The 21,034-nt window shown below is 44.2% G+C and overlaps 1 protein-coding gene across 1 annotated transcript in view; it reads right to left on the reverse strand.

Moving 5' to 3' along the window:
* Window positions 1-20,799, reverse strand: part of gatm (glycine amidinotransferase (L-arginine:glycine amidinotransferase)) — a 45,203-nt gene extending 24,404 nt beyond the window's left edge. Inside the window, exons 1-2 of the mRNA XM_072565415.1 lie at window positions 20,591-20,799; window positions 14,008-14,223 (exon numbers count right to left, since the gene is read on the reverse strand). Coding sequence (XP_072421516.1) covers window positions 14,008-14,223; window positions 20,591-20,659 — 285 coding nt within the window. The 5' untranslated portion in view covers window positions 20,660-20,799. The remainder of the gene's footprint in view (window positions 1-14,007; window positions 14,224-20,590) is intronic.
* Window positions 20,800-21,034: the final 235 nt, after the last annotated feature.

The raw sequence follows: 21,034 nt of genomic DNA on the forward strand, positions 1-21,034 counted from the left end.
GTATGGAAACAGGCCCTTCGGCCCAACAAGTCCACACCGACCCTCCAAAGAGCAACCCACCCAGACCCATTCCTTCACCTTACATTTACCCCTAACTAATGCACTTAACACTACCGGCAATTTAGCATGACCAATTCACCTGACTGGCACATCTTTGGACTGTGGGAGGAAGCTGGAGCACCCTACGCGATATGGGGGAATGTGCAAACTCCACACAGACAAAGTGCCTTGCTGAGCTCTGCACCACAACCCAGGCAAAGTGGTGCTTTTACACTCCCTTCACTTGCCATTTTTGAAATAATCAGCAGTTTTAAGTCCTCTGAATCTTTGTACATTATCATGAGCGATCTGGGAAGATGACCAAAGGTAAAGGGCTGCATAGATCGTGACAAGCAGGACAGTGTTCTGCAGCAATGGACACAGCATCAACCTCCACAGAAGCTCCTTTGAACTTTACTGCGCAGCAGAGCCTGGTTTCGGAGATTCTCAAACTCCAAGAGAAGTTCAATTCAACGATGGATGAGACCCGGACTAGACTGGAAATGATCTCGGCCATGCTGCAAAAGCATGAGCAGGAGATCCAGCGTCTTGGACAGTGTGTAGAGGAAGTGGAGCAGCAGAGTACGGCTTCAGAGACCGCGGCAGAATCCTCGGTGGTTTGGAACTAGGCCCTGGAAAAACTGGTACGGCCACAGTGAAACAGGTTGAGAACTTCAAAAATCGAGGCCCCGATCGGACCAGCGGCTCCGCCCAGTCCTAGTTCGATTCCATATTATAGAGACAAGCAAATTTGGAAGCTTCGAGAACAATCCACAGGCCCTGATCTACAGGAGATAAAAAATTATGTTCTTTCAGGATGTTTCTGCGGCTGTTATCCGCAAGAGGAAGATCTTTGATAACGTTAAAAAAAAAGGCTGAGAGACTTGAATAATCAGTACTCTATAAGGTACCCGGCAGTGTTATGTTCCAGCCACAGAGTGGCCGCACATATTTTTCACTCATCAGAAAAGGCCGGGCATTTTTCTCTTCTTCGAATTCTAAAAGCAGGGGAATGGCTATACTCATTCAGAAGAATCTCCCATGTCAGCTGTTAGACCAAATTAGGGATGAATATGGGAGATTAGTGATCTTCAAAGCTCTAATACCTGGGTAGGAGTATAGGATTTTGAATGTTTAGTGTCTCCCGACCCCCCTCCACCCCGGCACACCCCCTTAAGTTTTTAGCGGATGCACTTTCCAGGTTGATGGCCCTCGGAGGTGCCACACAATTATAGGGGGAGATTTCAATCGTCTCACTGACCCTAGGGGTCAGGATGCCCAAGGGTCTCCCAGGCACCTCCCCGCAATCCAAACAACTGCTGTGGTGAGTTATGTGGGGAGTTGGGGCTGATGGATGCGTGGAGATGCCTTCACCCTGAGGGTATGGACTTTACCTTCTTCTCTAACCCACACAAGTGCCACCCAAGGGTTGACATGTTTCATGCCCCACTGGCTTTTTTGGATTCAGTACTGTCCTGTAGAATTGGGAATACAGCCATTTCTGACCATGCGGCAATGTATTTGGAGGTTAAGGCCAGGGGTAATGGGACAGGCTCGTGGCATTGGTACATGGATCCTTTTCTCCTAAGGACAGCAAGTTTACTGAGTACTTTTCACTGGAATTTAAAATTTTCTGGCATATTAATTTGGGTACAGCCAGTAACCCATCAGTGCTCTAGGAGACTACCAAGCCTGTGCAAAGGGGCATAATTATTTCTTACTTGGTGACCTGGAAGCGACAGAGGGGAGAGCAGCAGCGTACGCTCGAGGCCCAGTTGAAGGCAGCCAAGACAGCATGACTTTGACAGGCCATCTGTGACCAAGTTACAGTGGATTACAGCTCTCTGGGCTGCTATGAACTCTGCACTCACCCAGACAGCGAAGAGAGAGATCTCCTTTGTGAAACAAAGGCTATTTGAGTATGTTGATAAGCCTGGCATATCCAGCCAGGAAATAGAGCGTCCCCCTAATCTATCACATCCATTAGAGAGGGTACTGTACTCTCACTTGTGATTCCAAAAAGATTAACATGGTGTTTAGGAAATTTTATTTCAATTTTCACCAGGTTGGCGAAGATGGATTTTTTTTTTAAGAACTTGGACCTTCCAGGTATAACTCCAGAGCAGGCGTCCCACTGACAATCCAAGAGATACAGGATGCAGCAAGGCAGCTCCAGAGTGGTAAAGCGCTCGGCCCAGATGGATTTCTGAGTTAGTTTTATAAGGTGTTTATAAATATGTTGGCCTGGCCAATATTGGACACGTATGATTATTCGTACAGTCAGGACTGCTCCCATCCTCTCTGAAAGAAGTTAATATCTCCCTTATTCTCAAGAGAAGGAAAGCCCCAGAGAACTACATGGGATATAATAAGCAAGGAAGAGCATTCATTTTAACCAGAGCTGTTTGACCCAACCGAGATATTGGTTGAACTTCCCAACATTAAAGGTCCTGTCTTATCTTCTCAAGCAAATGCACAAAATTAGCCTTGTATAATTGATCAAAGGCAAGAGTAATAAAAATGTGGAAAACCTCCCCATGACCACCTGAAAGGGAAGTGGGCTCCACTTTCAAGATTGGGTCCTCCCACAAGACCCCCCATGGGCATGGCTTCCGATTTCATACACTTGGTTTTTATACACTGAGAAAGAGCTTGCTGCTAAACACGGATTTTAAAATTCTGTCAAAAACACTAACACTGAGGTTGGAGAAGTGTTCCCTCTGTTGTAGAGGAGAACCAGACAGATTTTATTGGTGGTTGCAGGTCTTCTAGCAACCTTAGAAGAGTACTGAACATGGTCCAGGTGTCCTGCAGAGGTCGATTCCAGGCTTCTTCTCTCTAGATGCGGAGAAAGTGTTTGACCGGGTAGAATGGCAGTGCCTTTTTAGTGTCCTGGAACAGTTTGGTCTTGCGCGGGTTGGGGAGGGGCAGCAGTCCATACTAATATCATACAGTCAGACAATTTCATTATTGGTAGAGGCAGCAAACAAGGGTGCCCCCTTTCACCACAGCTGTTTACATTAGTGATTGAGCCATTGGCAGAGGGGATCCGAGGGACCCCAATATAATTTCTCCAGAGGTGGGATCAGGAGGGCATAAATCACCCTTTATGCAGAAAATGTTCTTCTTTTTCTATCTAAACCCCGTTGTGCCCCGTTTTACACAAAATATTAATTTGTTTGGCTCTTTCTCAGTGTATAAAAACCAAGTGTATGAAATCGGAAGCCATGCCCATGGGGGGTCTTGTGGGAGGACCCAATCTTGAAAGTGGAGCCCACTTCCCTTTCAGGTGGTCATGGGGAGGTTTTCCACATTTTTATTACTCTTGCCTTTGATCAATTATACAAGGCTAATTTTGTGCATTTGCTTGAGAAGATAAGACAGGACCTTTAATGTTGGGAAGTTCAACCAATATCTCGGTTGGGTCAAACAGCTCTGGTTAAAATGAATGCTCTTCCTTGCTTATTATATCCCATGTGAATGCTCCCTTTGAGGTTACCTAGGCAGGCATTGTGGAGACCTAATGAGAGGTGCCAGATGAAATCACCAAGCCACTTATTAAGCTTGTTAAACTGCAGCTTCCACGGGGGGGGGTGGTTGTAGACGTCCCAGATTTCAAGAGACATCAAATAAGTTTCCTATCATCCTCAGTGAATGATTGGGTTTGTCACGAGCAGAGGTCAATATGGTTGGACATTGAGGCCTCCCAGGCAAAATGTCCCCTTATTAATTTGTTGTTTATGGACAAAATGAGGACAGTCATAGATCATTGTAGAAACCAGATTGTCATTAACATGGTTAAAGTGTGGAGAATGATGTGACAAAGCAAGGGTAACATATAGGGGGGTCTGAAGTCCGTGTGGGATGAGTTTGTTACGGAGGCAGGCACTGAGGAAGCAAATGTGGCTGTGGTAGCGAGTTTGTTTCACGACATGGTTGAAGAGCTTCAGGGCAGAGGAAATGACCTGGGAGTTGCAGTGGGAGAGGGACTCCCTGAGATTCTTGTAGAGAGAGGAGGAAAACTTCTTCAAGGCAGGCATCCTTGTAAGAGGATTCGCAGTAGGGTTAAAATCAATGAGGTAAAGACAATAACTGCAGATGCTGGAAACCAGATTCTGGATTAGTGGTGCTGGAAAAGCACAGCAGTTCAGGCAGCATCCGAGGAGCAGGAAAATCGACATTTCAGGCAAAAGCCCTTCATCAGGTATTCCTGATCCTGCTCCTCAGATGCTGCCTGAACTGCTGTGCTTTTCCAGCACCACCCTAATCCAGAATCTGGTACCCAGCATCTGCAGTCATTGTTTTTACCAAAGGTAATTTATATAAAACTTCCCTTCTTACCTCCATAGTAGGAATGCCAGGATTTTGGCCAGAATTGATGGATTCTGGCTTTAGGTTACGGGAGTCCAGAGGAGTTTCCTGTTTGGGAGACTTATCTGAGGGGACGTCCTGATGTCTTTTGATCAGCTGAGCCATAAATTTGAATTGTCCAGTAGGGACCTCTTTCATTATTGTCAAAGTAGGGACTTTATACAGAAAAAGAGCTCACTATTGGTTAATCCCTATAAGCTTGATGTAGAGAGGAGAGTACCTTGATCCACAGGCATTCTCTCGATCAGTACCCTCGACAATTTACTGGGAGGTACTGTCTCAAAGACATCGAATGGCTCTGCAGGATCCAAACTCAAGAATTGGGAGTGGAGATCTTGTCAGAGGCAGGGGAGGATATTTGGGAGAATGTGAGAAAGATTTTCAAAGTTTGTGAGAAGATTTGTAACTCGGGTGCTCGTTGTTGTGGTTCTGTTCGCCGAGCTGGGAATTTGTGTTGCAGACGTTTCGTCCCCTGTCTAGGTGACATCCTCAGTGATTGGGAGCCTCCTGTGAAGCACTTCTGTGATCTTTCCTCCGGCATTTGTAGTGATTTGAATCTGCCGCTTCCGGTTGTCAGTTCCAGCTGTCCGCTGCAGTGGTCGGTATATTGGGTCCAGGTCGATGTGTTTGTTGATTGAATCTGTGGATGAGCGCCATGCATCTAGGAATTCCCTGGCTGTTCTCTGTTTGGCTTGTCCTATAATAGTAGTTTTGTCCCAGTTGAATTCATGTTGCTTGTCATCTGCGTGTGTGGCTACTAAGGATAGCTGGTCGTGTCATTTCGTGGCTAGTTGGTGTTCATGGATGCGGATCGTTAGCTGTCTTCCTGTTTGTCCGATGTAGTGTTTTGTGCAGTCCTTGCATGGGATTTTGTACACTACATTGGTTTTGCTCATGTTGGGTATCGGGTCCTTCGTTCTGGTGATCTTGAAATTTCTTTCTGTCTAATTCAAGTTTTGAAGAAAAACCTTTGACATACTTTACAAAAACAAAATGGTAGAAGAGAGGAAACAATTGGTCTGTTGTCTATCATTAATGTGTCCCATGTTACGGAGGCAGAGACAGAAACCAATGATTTGAAAGAAAAAAGAATCATCTAGAAGGCTTCTTTAAGTGGCTGCGTATGTTTATATCAGAAAAAACAATTTGATGTCAGCAAAGATGTTGTAAGTTTAAAGTCTCCATGTAGTTTGAAGAGAAAATAAGTTTGATTTATTTAATGTCAGTAAAATTAACTTCCAGAAACAGAAGATTCTTAAGGAATCCATGTTAAGGAAAAATGAGTTGTTTCATAATTTGCTTCAGGGTCTCAGCAAGGGACATTAACTGAAGAGGGTAGTATTAAGTACAAGTAGAAATTTGCCAAAAAGAAACCATTTGCAGCCACACCAATTTAACAAGGAATTTCAAAGCAGAAACAGTGACCCTTCGTTGAGGTTTGAATATCTGTAAGATTATTGTTGAGAGCAAAAGGGTTGAATTGTTATTACTGTTATTTCTAGACTGTTTTGAATACAGTTTGTGTTTATTTGAGTTTTGTGCACAATAAACTTTCTTAAAAGTACTTTGGATTTATTGGTCAATGCATCAAGTACAGGAGTTGGGAGGTCACGCTGTGGCTGTATTGGACATTAGTTAGGCCACTGTTGGAATACGGCATGCAATTCTGGTATTCCTGATATAGGAAGGATGCCGTGAAACTTAAAAGGATTCAGAGAAGATTTACAAGGATATTGCCTGCGTTGAAGGCCTTGAACGATAGGGAGAGGCTGAATAGACTGCGGTTACTTCTCCTGGAGTGTTGGAGGCTGAGGGGTGAGTTCATAGACGTTATAAACTCATGAGGGGCATGGATAGGGTAAAAGGACAAGGCCTTTCCCCAGGTCGGGAAGTCTAGAACTAGAGGTCATAGGTTTAGGGTCAGAGGGGAAAGATCTAAAACGGGGCAATTTTTACAGAAGATGACGTGTGTATGGAATGAGCTGCCAGAGGAAGTGGTTGAGGTATAATTACAACATTTAAAAGGCATCTGGATGGGGACATGAATAGGAAGGGTTTAGAGGGATATGGGCCAAATGCTGGTAAATGGGACCAGATTAATTAAGATATCTGGTCTGCAGGGACAAGTTAGACTGAAGGGTAGTTTTCATGCTGTACATCTCTACAATTCTATGACAGCCTCCTGTGAATATGTTCAATAATGGACCACCACATTAACCACATTACAATAATAACATTTATGGTAGACCAAACCAGGTTTCATCCAATTTTTGGCCAGTATTACCATTACCTGGGATTTTAATTTATTAAGTTGAAACTTTTCTTGGTATTTATTCCAACAGTTTAAAAAATTTATTTATTACATTATAGTCTTGACATAGAGATGGCCAAGATTAATTATTTATTGGGTGCATAACTGTGTTTTCTGCCCCATTAATCAGCATGAAATAATTAATTATTAGAGCACCTCCAGTTTCAGTATGGAAAGATGCTTCAGTTATTTTACCTAATAATTAAAGAGTTCATAAATTGATAAAGGAATTAAACATAATCCCTTTCATTTAGTAGTAACATCAGCCCTAGGAAGTTAGCGTTCAAGTCACTTTGATCAAGTTTCTTGGAACTTCCAGCTAAATCTGTTCCACCCATTAAGCAGCTTGTGACTTGCCCCTCATTACCTCAGTTGCTCTCTTTGGCAGCAAAAACAAAGAGGACAAACCTGCCATGTCCCTACTTCCCACTAACTGCCGACTTCGGAGTGAGCCTCTTTTTGCTAAACAAGCCGTATGTTCCTGAAACTTGTAAATAAGGAACAAGGCATTATGCAGAGATTTGACACTCAATGTACAGAAGATTTCTGATATCTGAAATGAAACATCTGAAATTAGAAACCTTCATTAGGTCTGAGAGGATCTGTGAGAAAAGAAACAAAGTAGTGGGTGAATTTGAATATTGCACGCACTGGGTGCAGGGGGTCCCAGTAAGCTCAATTCCTTTGTCAGTGGCTCAGTCACCTGCTTTTGAGCAGGATTTCTGGGTTAGCTGGTGCTAGGGGATTCAGAAGGCACCAGGACAGCTGGGTGGTTCTCCTGCTGAGCTATGGTCACGGTGATCATCCGCAGGTCCAGACTGGACACAAGCCAGGTTTGTTGATATGAAGGGACTTGCTCCAGCTGCCTCTCTTCTCCAGCTTTTTCTGTGTCCAAGTCAGCCCCTAAAGAGGAGTATGTAGTGCCTGTCAGAATGTTCAAGATCCTTCACAGTCAGTGGGCACTGCAGGAACTACAGGCTGGGATCAGTTATTCAAGTTTCATTTGTCTTTCTTATGACTTGGATTCTTATTATCGAATCCCCACAGTGTGGAAACAGGCCTTTTGGCCCAACAAGCCCACACCGACCCAGACCCATTCCCCAACCTGATTACTCTACATTTCTCCCAATTGATGCACCTAACTGACACATCCCTGAACACGATGGGGAATTTAGCATAGCCATGTCAAGAGAGTCAAGAGTCACTTTGTCATTTGTACCAGATACAACTTATACAGTAAAAACAAGACAGTGTTCCTCCAGGACCAAAAGGTGCTACATGGAACAAACCACACCATCATACATAGTGACATCAAGTGCATAAGAAGTGCAAAGTACACAAGACAACACATTAATGCCTGACACAGTGTGTACAAATTACCATGTGATAAGAACGATAATTAATAAAACATTGTTCTAGCAGCAACTTGAAGTGATGCAAAGAGCTTCAGCTGGAATAGAGTCTGATCATACTGTTAAGGAGACTGATGGCTCAGGGGAAGAAACTGTTACACAGTCTGGCTGTGAGACACTAAATGCTCTGGTATCTTCTGCCAGACAGCAGGAAGGAGAAGAGTTGGAGTGTGGGGTCTTCCACAATGCTCGTAGCCTTTTGGATGCAGCATGTGGTGTAAATGTCCGTGATGGAGGGGAGAGAGACCCCAATGACCCTCTCAGCTGTTCTCACAATCCGCTGTAGGGTCTTACATTAAGGAGCAATTCCCAAACCAGGGAGTAATGCAGCAGCTCAGGACACCCTCAAATGAACCTTCTGTAGACTGGTGAGGATGGGGGCGGGGGGGGTGGGCTTTCCTTAGTCCGCACAGGAAGCATAGACTTTCGTGGCTATGGAACTGGTTTTGAGGGACCAGGTGAGATTCCCCACCAGGTGGATGCCAAGCAATTTGGTGCTCTTCACAATCTTCACAGGGAAGCCATTGATGTCCAGAAGAGAGTGGTCACTCCATGCCCTCCTGATGTCAACAGCCATCTCTTTTGTCTAGTCCATGTTCAGAGACACGTTATTGGCTCCGCACCAACTCACCTGACCTGCACATCTTTGGATTATGGAAGAACCCGGAGCATCTGGAGGAAACCCACACAGACGCGGGGAGAATGTGCAAACTCCACCCAGACTGTTACCTGAGGGCGAGATTGAACCTGGGTCCCTGGCACTGAGAAGCAGCAGTGCTAACCACCAAGCCGCCATGCCACCCTTTTATTCAAAAAGCACCACAGCATTTTTTTGTTATGACATAAGAGTCATAGAGATGCACAGCACGGAAACAGACCCTTCGGTCCAACCCGCCCATGCTGACCAGATATCCCAATCGAGTCCCACCTGCCAACACCCGGCCCATATCCCCCCAAACCTTTCCTATTCACATACCCATCCAGATGCCTTTTAAGTGTTGCAGTTGTACCAGCCTCCACCACTTCTTCAGGCACTTATTCCATACACTCACCATCCTCTGCGTGAAAAGGTTGCCTCTTTAGGTCCCTTTTATATCTTTCCCCTCTCACCCTAAAACTATGCCCTTGAGTTCTGGACTCCTCCAACCCACAAATATATTTGGTCTAGTTACCCTACCCATTCCCCTCATGATTTTATGAACCTCTATAAGGTCACCCCTCAGCCTCCAACGCTCCAGGGAGAACAGCCCCAGCCTGTTCAGCCTCTCCCTGTAGCTCAAATCCTCCAACCCTGGCAACATCCTTGTAAATCTTTTCTGAACCCTTTCAAGTTTCACAACAACTTTCCGATAGGAAGGAGACCAGAATTGCATGCAGTATTCCAACAGTGGCCTAACCAATGTCCTGTACAGCCGCAACATGACCTCACAACTCCTGTACTCAATACTCTGACCAATAAAGGAAAGCATACCAAACGCCTCCTTCACTATCCTATCTACCCGCGACTCCACTTTCAAGGAGCTATGAACCTGCACTCCAAGGTCTCTTTGTTCAGCAACATTCCCTAGGACCTTACCATTAAGTGTATAAGTCCTGCTAAGGTTTGCTTTCCCAAAATGTAGCACCTCACATTTATCTGAATTAAACTCCATCTGCCAATCCTCAGCCCATTGACCCATTTGATCAAGATCCCATTGTAATCTGGAAGCAACCTTCTTCCCTGTCCACTACACTTCCAAATTTGGTACCATCTGCAAACTTACTAACTGTACCTCTTATGCTCGCATCCAAATCATTTATGTAAATGACAAAAAGTAGTGGACCCAACACCGATCCTTGTGACACTCCACTGGTCACAGGCCTCCAGTCTGAAAAACAACCCTCCACCACCACCCTCTGTCTTCTACCTTTGAGCCAGTTCTGTATCCAAATGGCTAGTTCTCCCTGTATTCCATGAGATCTAACCTTGCTAATCAGTCTCCCATGGGGAACCTTGTCGAACGCCTTACTGAAGTCCATATAGATCACATCTACCGCTCTGTCCTCATCAATCCTCTTTGTTACTTCAAAAAACTCAAATCAAGTTTGTGAGACATGATTTCCCATGCAGAAAGCCATGTTGACTATCCCTAATCAGTCCTTGCCTTTCCAAATACATGTACATCCTGACCCTCAGGATTCCCTCCAACAACTTGCCCACCACTGAGCTGAAAATGTGTTGCTGGAAAAGCGCAGCAGGTCAGGCAGGATCCAAGGAGCAGGAGAATTGACGTTTTGGGCATGAGCCCTTCTTCAGGAATGGTCAGGCTCACTGAGGTCAGACTCACTGGTCTATAGTTCCCTGGCTGGTCTTTACCACTCTTCTTAAACAGTGCCATCACGTTGGTCAACCTCCAGTCTTCTGGCACCTCACCTGTGACTATTGATGATACAAATATCTCAGCAAGGGGCCCAGCAATCACTTCTCTAGCTTCCCACAGAATTCTAGGGTACACCTGATCAGGTCCTGGGGATTTATCCACTTGTGTTTCAAGACATCCACCACTTCCTCCTCTGTAATATGGAGGTTTTTCAAGTTGTCACCATCTATTTCCCTACATTATATATCTTCCATGACCTTTTCCACAGTAAATACTGATGCAAAATACTCGTTTAGTAACTGCCCCATCTCCTGCGGCTTCACACAAAGGCTGCCTTGCTGATCTTTGAGGCACCCTGTTCTCTCCCTAGTTACCCTTTAGTCCTTAAAGTATTTTTAAAAACCTTTTGGATTCTCCTTAATTCTATTTGCCAAAGCTATCTCATGTCCCCTTTTTGCCCTCCTGATTTCTCTCATGTATACTCCTACTGCCTTTATACTCTAAGGATGCCCTCGATCTATCCTATCTATACTTCACATATGCTCCCTTCGTTTTCTTAACCAAACCCTCAATTTCTTTAGTCATCCAGCAGTCCCTAAACCTACCAACCTTTCCTTTCACCCTGACAGGAATATGCTTTCTCTGGACTCTCGTTATCTCATTTCTGAAGACTTCTCATTTTCTAGCCATCTCTTTACCTGCAAATATCTGCGCCCAATCAACTTTTCAAAGTTCCATTCCTGAAGGGCTTTTGCCCTAAACGTCAATTTTCTTGCTCCTCGGATGCTGCCTGACCTACTGTGCTTTTTCAGCATCACTCTAATCTAGACTTTGATTTCCTTTTGAAAGCTCTTGCCTTATACCATCAAAAATGGCCACATTCCCAGGTCCTGGTCCATATCTGTTGTTCCCAGCACAGCCAACTCACCTTCAACAGTTCACATTTTCTGTTAGCAACCTACCTATCACTTCTCTCTCACTTATCAGCCATCTGTTAAAAATCACAACACCAGCTTACAATCCAACAGATTTATTTGGAAGCACTAGCTTTCGGAGCGCTGCTCCTTCATCAGGTGGTTGTGGAGAATAAGATTGTAAGACACAGAATTTATTGCAAAAGTTTACAATGTGATGTAACTGAAATTATATATTGAAAAAGACTTGGATTGTTTGAGAAGTCTCTCATCTTTTAGAATGACCATGTTGGTTTCAGTTCTTTCATATGTAAATTGCAAATTTTTTTAATATAAAAGTGACATTCTCAAGTGAACTTTAACAATTGGTGTCATGTCGGCCCAGATGATGCATTGAAGGTGTGAGCTGTCCTGTGTGAGGCTGTCTGTGCCATAATGGAGTTAAAAATCACAACACCAGGTTACAGTCCAACAGGTTTAATTGGAAGCACTAGCTTTCGGAGCGACGCTCCTTCATCAGGTGATTGTGGAGGACACAATTCTAAGGCACAGAATTTAAAAACCAAATCATGTGCCATAATGGTCTGACTGATTCTAATCCAAAAGCAGATTTACAGAATCTAACACGGATTCATGCAGTTTTTAAAAAAAGTAAAATGTAATTCTGCAAGTACAAGTTCACCCACAAACGTGTGTGTGTGTGTGTGTGTGGGGGGGGGATTAGCGGGAGTTATGGGTGGGTGTCTGTGAGAGAGTGTATGTATGCGAGTCTAAAGAGGTACAATTCTGAGATAGTGTATGTGTGAGCGAGAGAGAGGGTCTGCGTATAGGAGCGTCTGTCTGGCTGTGTGTAGTGCAATGGGGTCACCTATAGTATGACATGAATCCAAGGTCCCGGTTGAGGCCATCCTGTCAAATAAACCTGTTGGACTACAACCTGGTGTCATTTTTAACTTTGTACACACCCCAGTCCAAAACCGGCATCTCCAAATCATCAGTCATCTCTTTGTCTGTCAATCTCCTTTCTCTCTCTCTCTCTGGGTTGTCTCCACGTATTCTATTCACTTTCCACTTCCCCGCCTCTGGGTCATCAATATAAATACCAGCCCTTCCCAGCTGCTGTCAGTTCTGATGAAGGGTTTCTGGATTCAAAACATTTAATTGTTTTTCTCTCTGTCAAACCATCGGTGTTTCTCTAGCACTGTTTTTAAATGTTTCCTTGATAGAATTGAATTGGAATTGTGCTATTGTTGCAGAGATCCTTTACCTACTTTGCTGCATTCAAAGACTACATCACAAAATACATTTCATTCCTGAGATTTTAGTGAAACTACATTTTTTTCATTCTGCAGCTTATCTGTTCAATGCTCATTTCAACAGCTGTCCTGTTACATTCCTGACATGTGCTGATCTATTCCAATCAAAAACTTAACATTCATACCATTTCATTCAGAGTCAAAGTTATAGCAGGCAATGAGGGAAGCCATTCAGCCCATCAAGTCCAGGCTTGCAATCTGTACTGAGTGTGGGGTGCTGGGAAAGCACAGCAGGTCAGACAGCTTCAGAGGAGCAGGAGAATCGGCAGTTTGTGCATAAGCCCTTCATCAGGATTCCTGCTCCTTAGATGCTGCCTGACCTGCTGTGCTTTCCCAGCACCACACAATTCTGATCTTCAGCATCTGCAGTCCTCACTTTCTCCTGGCAATCTGCACCGGTCAGTCAATGTCACCCTCCTACTAATTCCCATAGTTTTCACTTTTCCTCTCCTTATGTGCCAATCCCACCCTGACCAATACTTCTGTTTTCTTGTTCCTGGCCATTGCTTTGCTTTTGCATTTATGACATCATCCAATCCCTGGCACGTATCTTTTTCCAATCTTGCTCCAGTTGGTTACTCAAAACAAGACAAAAAAGTACAGACAGTATCATGTGACCAATGTGTTTGACTCAGAATTTTCAAATCCCTCAATGTTCTTTTGTTTAAGACTTGATGAATGGAGTGGCCAGACCAGAATCTTCAGCCTTCGTCCCAGCAAAACTTAACCAGGGTTTCAACATCCAGCAGCTGCAGTTCTCTCCATGTCTCATTAATAAAGTTAACACACAGTCCTTATCAGTCTATTTCTTTTCATCCCTTTTCAAGGACAGCAGCACAAATTTTATAAGTCAGGTTATTGCAGTGGAACACAACCAAGTTAAAAATCACTAGACCAGGTTATAGTCCAACAGGTTTAATTGGAAGCACTAGTTTCCAATTAAACCTGTTGGACTATAACCTAATGTTGTGTGATTTTTTTTTAAACTTTGTACACCCCAGTCCAACACCAGCATCTCAAAATCAGGATCTTTTGCAGATAACAACAATTTATATATTTTTATTTTATAAAATGTTAATACTTTAGAATTTTAGACTGGTGTCAGTATCTGGCTGAATGTTCCCAATTTGGTCACAAATCAACCAGGTTAAACTTCATTGTAATGTAATAAATTGCCAATGGGTTAGTATAATCAGCATTTCTATAGAGTGGCATGTTATAATTATCAATTCTTCTGGATACCATGGACATATGAGAGAAACACCTTAAAACCGTGTACTTTACCTTGACTTCCACTGTAAAAGGGGGCACACACGCATTCTCCGGTCTCCCAACAATCACTTCTTCCAGAGTATCCCACTCATTGTAGGAACAGACTGGACAGTCTTCAGCCTTATCCTTGTGATCAGTAACAGAGGAATTCTCTCTGGCTGCAGTAGCAGCAGCAGTCTGAGTGCTTTGGAAAGATTTCTGCACCCATCCTGCAACAGTTCGTCCAACCTGAAAGAAAGAAGGAAAAGCCATTGGAAACTTCCCAAGCATTAGCAGGTGTTGTGGAAGGTTTCCCTCCTGGGATTCTACATCAGGTTTGGTGACGATGACATTCCCAGAGTTGGAAATTGGAGGGTCTGTGGAACTAAAAGATTAGAATTCCAGTATGAATGATACCATTGTATAACATTAACAGTAACTTGTAAGAGGGAGAGATTGACAGTGAGAGCTGGCATCTGTGGGTGTACATATCCCAGGAGATAGTGACAAACCGAGTGACACAAACATCTCTCCCCACACACCCCACAATTCCTCAGGACATTCCAAAAGAAAAACAAGCTGCTCTTCTTCATCCCAAAGCAGAAATCTCTAATACGACACAAACATTCCCCTTCATCTCCCCACACCAATCTGAAAGATAAATGAAAATAATTTTCTTATGATTTTTTTCTGCACCAATTGCTTGAATTGTCAGAGGATGAGTCTTTCATTCCCGAAGACTTTGCACAACTCAAGGAGGTTGTGCAATTACAAACTGAGTTTGAACATATGTAAACATCCCCCCGGGTTAGCATGTTAGCTCAGTGGCAGCCTCCCAGCACTAGATACCCACGTTCAATTCCAGCCTCGGGTAACCGTGTTGAGTTTGCACATTCTCTGTCTGTGGGGTTTCCTCCCACAGTCCCTAGCTGTGCAGGCGAGGTGGATTGGCTTTGGGAAATGCAGGAATAGGGTAAGTGTGGAGGTGGGGGTGCATGATGCTGTTCGGAGGATCGTTGTGGGTTGGATGGGCCAAATGGCCTGTTTCCACACTGTAGGGGGTCCATGACAATTCACTAGAACACTGTAGTTCACCAGTCTTTCAGATCCACTTGCATCTGGGCTTGGGGGCACCAGGTATTGGTCTGAACAGCAGAGGCAAGCCCCACTTTCCTACTGGGGCCTATCGATGCCAACTGTCACAAACCTCCCCGTGGGGAGCTCTGTGGGAGTAACGTAGAGCCAAAGAACATGATATCCCACTCTTCCTCACAACAGAAGCTGCCTAATGGTCCTGTGTTTGAGAGAGTCAGGTCAGCTCGGGGTGTAGCTGATGGTCAATGGGGGTGAGGGATGGTGGGTCGGGAGAGTGGGGTGAACGACGATGCACGTGGCATGGGGAGAGTTGTGTTGAGTCAGCTGTGGAAATAACCTAGGTGTTAGACTGGGTCTTGTTGCGTCTAACTTCCTGGTAACTATTCAGTTCGGTAATATGGAAGTGTCTCAAATCGCTGAGTTTAGATCAGTGTCATTGAGGGTAGGGTGGAGGAAGTACCAGTTGGAAGTTCAAACTTCCAGAATGGTTAACATAAAAATCTACTCATCAAGACTTCAAAGTTTTGGCACACATCTTCAATCACGTGCAATCCCTGAGATTCCCGAGATGCCAAAATGAGAGAGATGATGAACCGACCTTGATAAAGCAGACAGAGAAATTAGATTCCTCTTCATAGAGGGGTCAGGGAACCAGGCAGCTTGTTCATCAAGGATTTGGTAGAAGGGTCAGAGCAGAGTTGAGGATTTTTTTGTCTTACCCACAGAGTGATGAGAATTTGCAACTCGCAGTTGGAAAAGGCAGCCAAAGTAGAAATGCTTATCACATTTTAAAATTATTTGGAAATGTACCTTAACGATAACTCAGTCATAGAGATGGTACAGCACAGAAACAGACCCTTTGGTCCAACTCATCCATGCTGCCCAGATATCCCAAACTAATCTAGTCCCACCTGCCAGCACTTAACCCATATCCCTCCAAACTCTTCCTATTCATAGACCCATCCAAAATGCCTTTCAAAGGTTGCAATTGTACCAGCCTCCACCACTTCCTCTGGCAGCTCATTCCACACACACCACCCTCTGTGTGAGAAAATTGCCACTTAGGTCTTTCTTATATCTTTCCCCTCTCACCCTAAACCTATGCTCTCTAGTTTTGGACTTCCCCACCCCAGGGCAAAGACTTTGTCTATTTATCCTATCTATGACCCTCATGATTTTATAAATCTCTACAAGGCCACCCCTCAGCCTCCAATGCTCCAGGGAAAACAGCCCCAGCCTAAATCAGCCTCTCCCTATAGCTCAAATTCTCCAACCCTGGTATCATCCTTTTAAATCTTTTCTGAACCCTTTCAAGTTTTACAACATATTTCTGATAGAAAAGGTTGCACGCAATATTCTAAAAGTGGCCTAACCAAAGTTACAGCTGCAACATGACCTCCCAACTCCTGTACTCAATACTCTGACCAATAAAGGAAAGCATACTAAACGCCTTCTTCACTATTCTATCTACCTGTGACTCCACTTACAAGGAGCTATGAACCTGCACTCCAAGGTCTCTTTGTTCAGCAACGCTCCCTAGGACCTTACCATTAAGTAATTCCTGATGAAGGGCTTTTGCGTGAAACATTGATTTTCCTGCTCCTTGGATGCTGTCTGACCTGCTGTGCTTTTCCAGCACCATACTCTCAACCCTTGCCACTAAGTCCTGCTGTGATTTGCCTTTCCAAAATGTAGCACCTCACATTTATCTATGTTAAACTCCATCTGCCACTTCACAGCCCTTTGGCCCATCTGATCAAGACCCCGTTGTTCTGAAGTAAGATTCGGTTGAGCTACTAACTAAAGGTTGTACAACAGGATTAGGCTAAATAACCTTTTAACCAGCCCAGGAAAAAAAGTGAGTTAAATAACCCCCTGTGTGCTGAGGATTTGCTGTGCTTGTGGGAGCTCAGTCTGCAGTTGGAATGAGTTTTCAGGCATTGCACCAAGAGGTGGAAAGACTCAGCAGCAAAGGATAATTTACATAAGGACCTTTGCAGGCATCACAACTGCAAGACACACATTATTGCCATTTAATCTAATAATCCTGAAAACTTTTCAAATTCAGATTTATTTTCATGTTTTATAATCAATTTGAATTGCCATTGCATTAGCAAATAGAGTTGGAGTTTATAATAATCAGTGGATTTGTGATCGAAGCAGTGTCTGCAAATGCCAAGGATCATCTACAAGATTTCAGGAGCAGAAATGGTCTTCAGCAACCCTAAATTTGGGAACAGAAAATTAAATTAGCCATGATTCCTGCTCCTGGTTACGATCTAATTAACCCTTTGAGAAAGTGAAGATAATTTGGGAAGTGTACAAGACTTTTTTTAAAAAACACAGAATTTAATAGTCTCTTGCTACTCATCATCATTTTAATATTTCAAGAGAAAGCTTCGGGCAAGATACTAGTGAGCAACCAAGTCTCTGATGTTACATCCCATGAAGAGGGGATAAGGGAATAGAGCTGCACATATATCAGCGAATGTGGCTTTGTGAACAATTGATAAAATATAAGACAGACTATGAAGAAATTCAACAAAAGAATGATGGTGGACTGTATTTTTCCAACACCACAATCTACATTCAGAAATAAATGCAACTGTGAAGAGTTGATTTTATGCATTCAGAGTTGCACTTTCATCATAAACAGTGCAACTAACTTTCAGCTATTCACAGCGTGAGTGCAGAATGTTTAATCTGGTTTACACTTCACTGTTTTAAGGGTTTGGTCAAGAATCCTGACTGCAAGTATAACATTGGTCAAGCTCTGCACTGGTATCTACACTTACAACCTTGTAGTGATAGTCATCAACAAAATGAAAAAGAATGAATGGCAATTTAATGCTTTGTAATCTGATGACTATTAGTGGGCACTCAAACTTTTATGGTCACTCATACCCCTGTTGGTATCATAGACACAGATCCTCTTTCAAGTCTTTTTCTGGCCCAGCTGTTTTAGGGCAGTTGCTGGGCTAGACAGTTTCTAAATCTAGCCCTCAGGGGTTTAAGCATTTGTGAAAGGGAATGTCAGTCTAAGCAAGATTATGGAGTGATCCTGTACCCGGTGTCAATTACTCAAAAAGGGAATTCAACTCTCTTCTCTGTACAGTATACTAAAACAAAATCAACCCAACACTAACAGGGTGAACCTTTAAATCCTTTACAAAACCTAATTTAACAAAAACAGGATCTTTTTGTTCCATGGTACAGGCAGTCTAATGATCCTAATGCTGTTATACACCTGCATGTTTGTTGCTTATAAGAGGATTTCTGGAATTTTCCACTTGGTAGGTCTTCAAACTCAAACAGGCCAGTTTGAGAGAAGACAAATTTTGACTGGGAGTGAGGGAAACAGTACAAGAAATGCAGTTACATTGGATCAAAGTGGAGTGGACACAAGTGGTGTCTAATCATCTGCGCTGCTCCAATCAAGTTTAGAAAAAAACCCTGGGAATTATTGCCTCTGAATGTATAAGCTTTCCTTGTAAAGTACTTGTTACAATCTGTTACTGTCATATACTTTGCTTTCAACTCAGGGGAACAGGCACAGAAGACAGAATGTAAAAGCTGGACAGATTCTGAATAGGGGCTTGATGTTACAGAGTAAAACAAGTTGAGTGTACCACTCACCCTTCAATTCTGCTATTCTATCTCCCAAATCAAACGATACAGCCAGACCCACGATTCTCACCAAGTTCATCATCCCTCAATATCTACTTCACTTAGGGGAAGGGTATATGAGCTACTACTGTAATGAAAGACAATTTCTCTAAAAAAAACAAATTTATTAATGCTAAATGTAGTGACAATCTTTGGGGCATGGAGGTAGGTGACTTAATCCACTCCTCAACTTGCAAACATGATTCCTTCCCTGACCATTCTAATGAGACACACTGGGCACTAATGCTGAGCAATGAGGGCATTAGTTAGACAGCTCTCAGGAAGCTTAAGTTTCTGTAATAGATAAGAAATCATTTGTTCAGCGTTTCAGTCTGGTGTTCAGGATTGAGGGCCCAGATTGCCCTAACACTTTCCCATCTTTTGCATCTCCATTCTGAATTCACATCTTAAACTGAAATATAAAACATTTAGCAGAAAAATGAGTTCAGCGTCATGTCCCCATAGAGTTGGGGACCACATGTAGTGTGTCAAAGTTTGCAGATGACACTAAGAGGACTGTGCAACTTTGCAGAGGAACATAGATACTTTGAGCAAGTGGGCAAAGGTCTGGCAGATAGAATACAACATTAATAAATGTGAAGTCAGCTATTTCGGTAGGAGTAACAGTAAAAGGACAATTACTTGAACAGTTAAAAATTGCAACATGCTGCTACGCAGAGGGACCTGGGTGTGTTTGTGCATGAATCATAGGAAGTTGGTTTGCCGGTACAACGGGTAATTAGGAAGGCAAATGGAATTTTGTCCTTCATTTCTAAAGGGATTGAGTTTAAAGTCAAGGAGGTTATGTTGCAGCTGTACAGGGTGCAGGTGAGGCCACACCTGGACTACTGTGTGCAGTTTTGGTCTCCTTACTTGAGAAAGGATGTCCTGGCACTGGAGGGGATACAGAGGGGGTTCACTAGGTTGATTCTGGAGTTGAGGGGGTTGGCTTCTGAAGAGAGACTGTGTAGACTGGGATTATATTCATTGGAATTTAGAAGAATGAGGTGGGGTGGGATCTTATAGAAACATATAAAGCTATGAAGGGAATAGATAAGATAGACAGTAGAGAGGTTGTTCCCACTGTGGGTGAAACTAGGACAAGAGGGCATAGTTTCAAAATTAGGGAGAGCAGATTTAGGACTGAATTGAGAAGGAACTTCTTCACTCAGAGTGCTGTAAATCTATGGAATTCCCTGCCCAGTGAAGGAGTTGATGCTAGTTCAGCAAACATTTTTAAAAGCTACTTAGTGAACAGGTAGGAATTAAGAGCGGCATGAGAGGCTGGGCAAGTGGAGAGGCTGGGCAAGTGAAGAGGGTGGGCAAGGGGAGAGGCTGGGCAAGGGGAGAGGCTGGGCAAGGGGAGAGGCTGGGCAAGTGGACCTTATTGAATGGCAGAGCAGGCTCCAGGAGGCCAGATGGCTTCCTCTGCTCCATTTATTATCCATCTTCCAGGTAAGGTCCTTACTGAAGGGACAAGGACAGTCCTATCCTTCTACACCTGGAGGGTGTTAACCCTTTACTTTTTGGGGCTTGGGTTCAAGCCGAGATTCAGACGGTCAGCTGTGAAGACTGAATAGAGTTGGAGCAATTTAAAGTTTTGTGAAAAGCCCGGTGTGGGGCGTTGACAAGCTCAGAGAAGCAATGATGTATCTCAGGCTTTCCCTGAGCTGAGACCCTGTGCCCGGGTTCCCGGGGGATACACAACTGCTCCTGATGGTCCACACAATGAACCCACTTGTTGCAGATCGCTCTGAGCTGCCGGAGTTGGACTGAACGAGCTGCTTTCAGACTCGCTCCAGCTCTTCCAAGCGCCTACCCCCCCTCCTCGGTTAGCGGAACCGGGAATACTGACCAGATTCCCTAGGAAATGAGCGGACTCGGCTCCTCTGCTACCTCCGCGGAGACACCGCACCCGGATCATCGCTGCTGGCGGCGGGGGCTCTGTCCGTGATCCGCTCCTCACTCACACACCCCTCCCACACTCCCTCACACACACCCTCAGACACTCCCTCACACACTCCCTCAGACACTCCCTCACAATCCCGGGATCTCACTGATTCCAGGTTCCAGCCACCGCCCTCTCTCCCACATTTAAACAGACCACTCCCCACCTCCCATTGGCTGCTATTGACAGACTCTCACTGACGTCTCAAACACACCGAGCATTCCCAAAATTAGGAATAGCAACAGACCCCCCCCACCCCCTTACACACCCCCACCCCCACCCCCTTACACACCCCCACCCCCACACTCATACCCCACCCCCACCCCCACCCCCACACACACCCCCACCCCC

Source organism: Chiloscyllium punctatum, chromosome 48 (genome assembly GCF_047496795.1).
Source record: "Chiloscyllium punctatum isolate Juve2018m chromosome 48, sChiPun1.3, whole genome shotgun sequence".
In the NCBI taxonomy this organism is placed as follows: domain Eukaryota; kingdom Metazoa; phylum Chordata; class Chondrichthyes; order Orectolobiformes; family Hemiscylliidae; genus Chiloscyllium; species Chiloscyllium punctatum.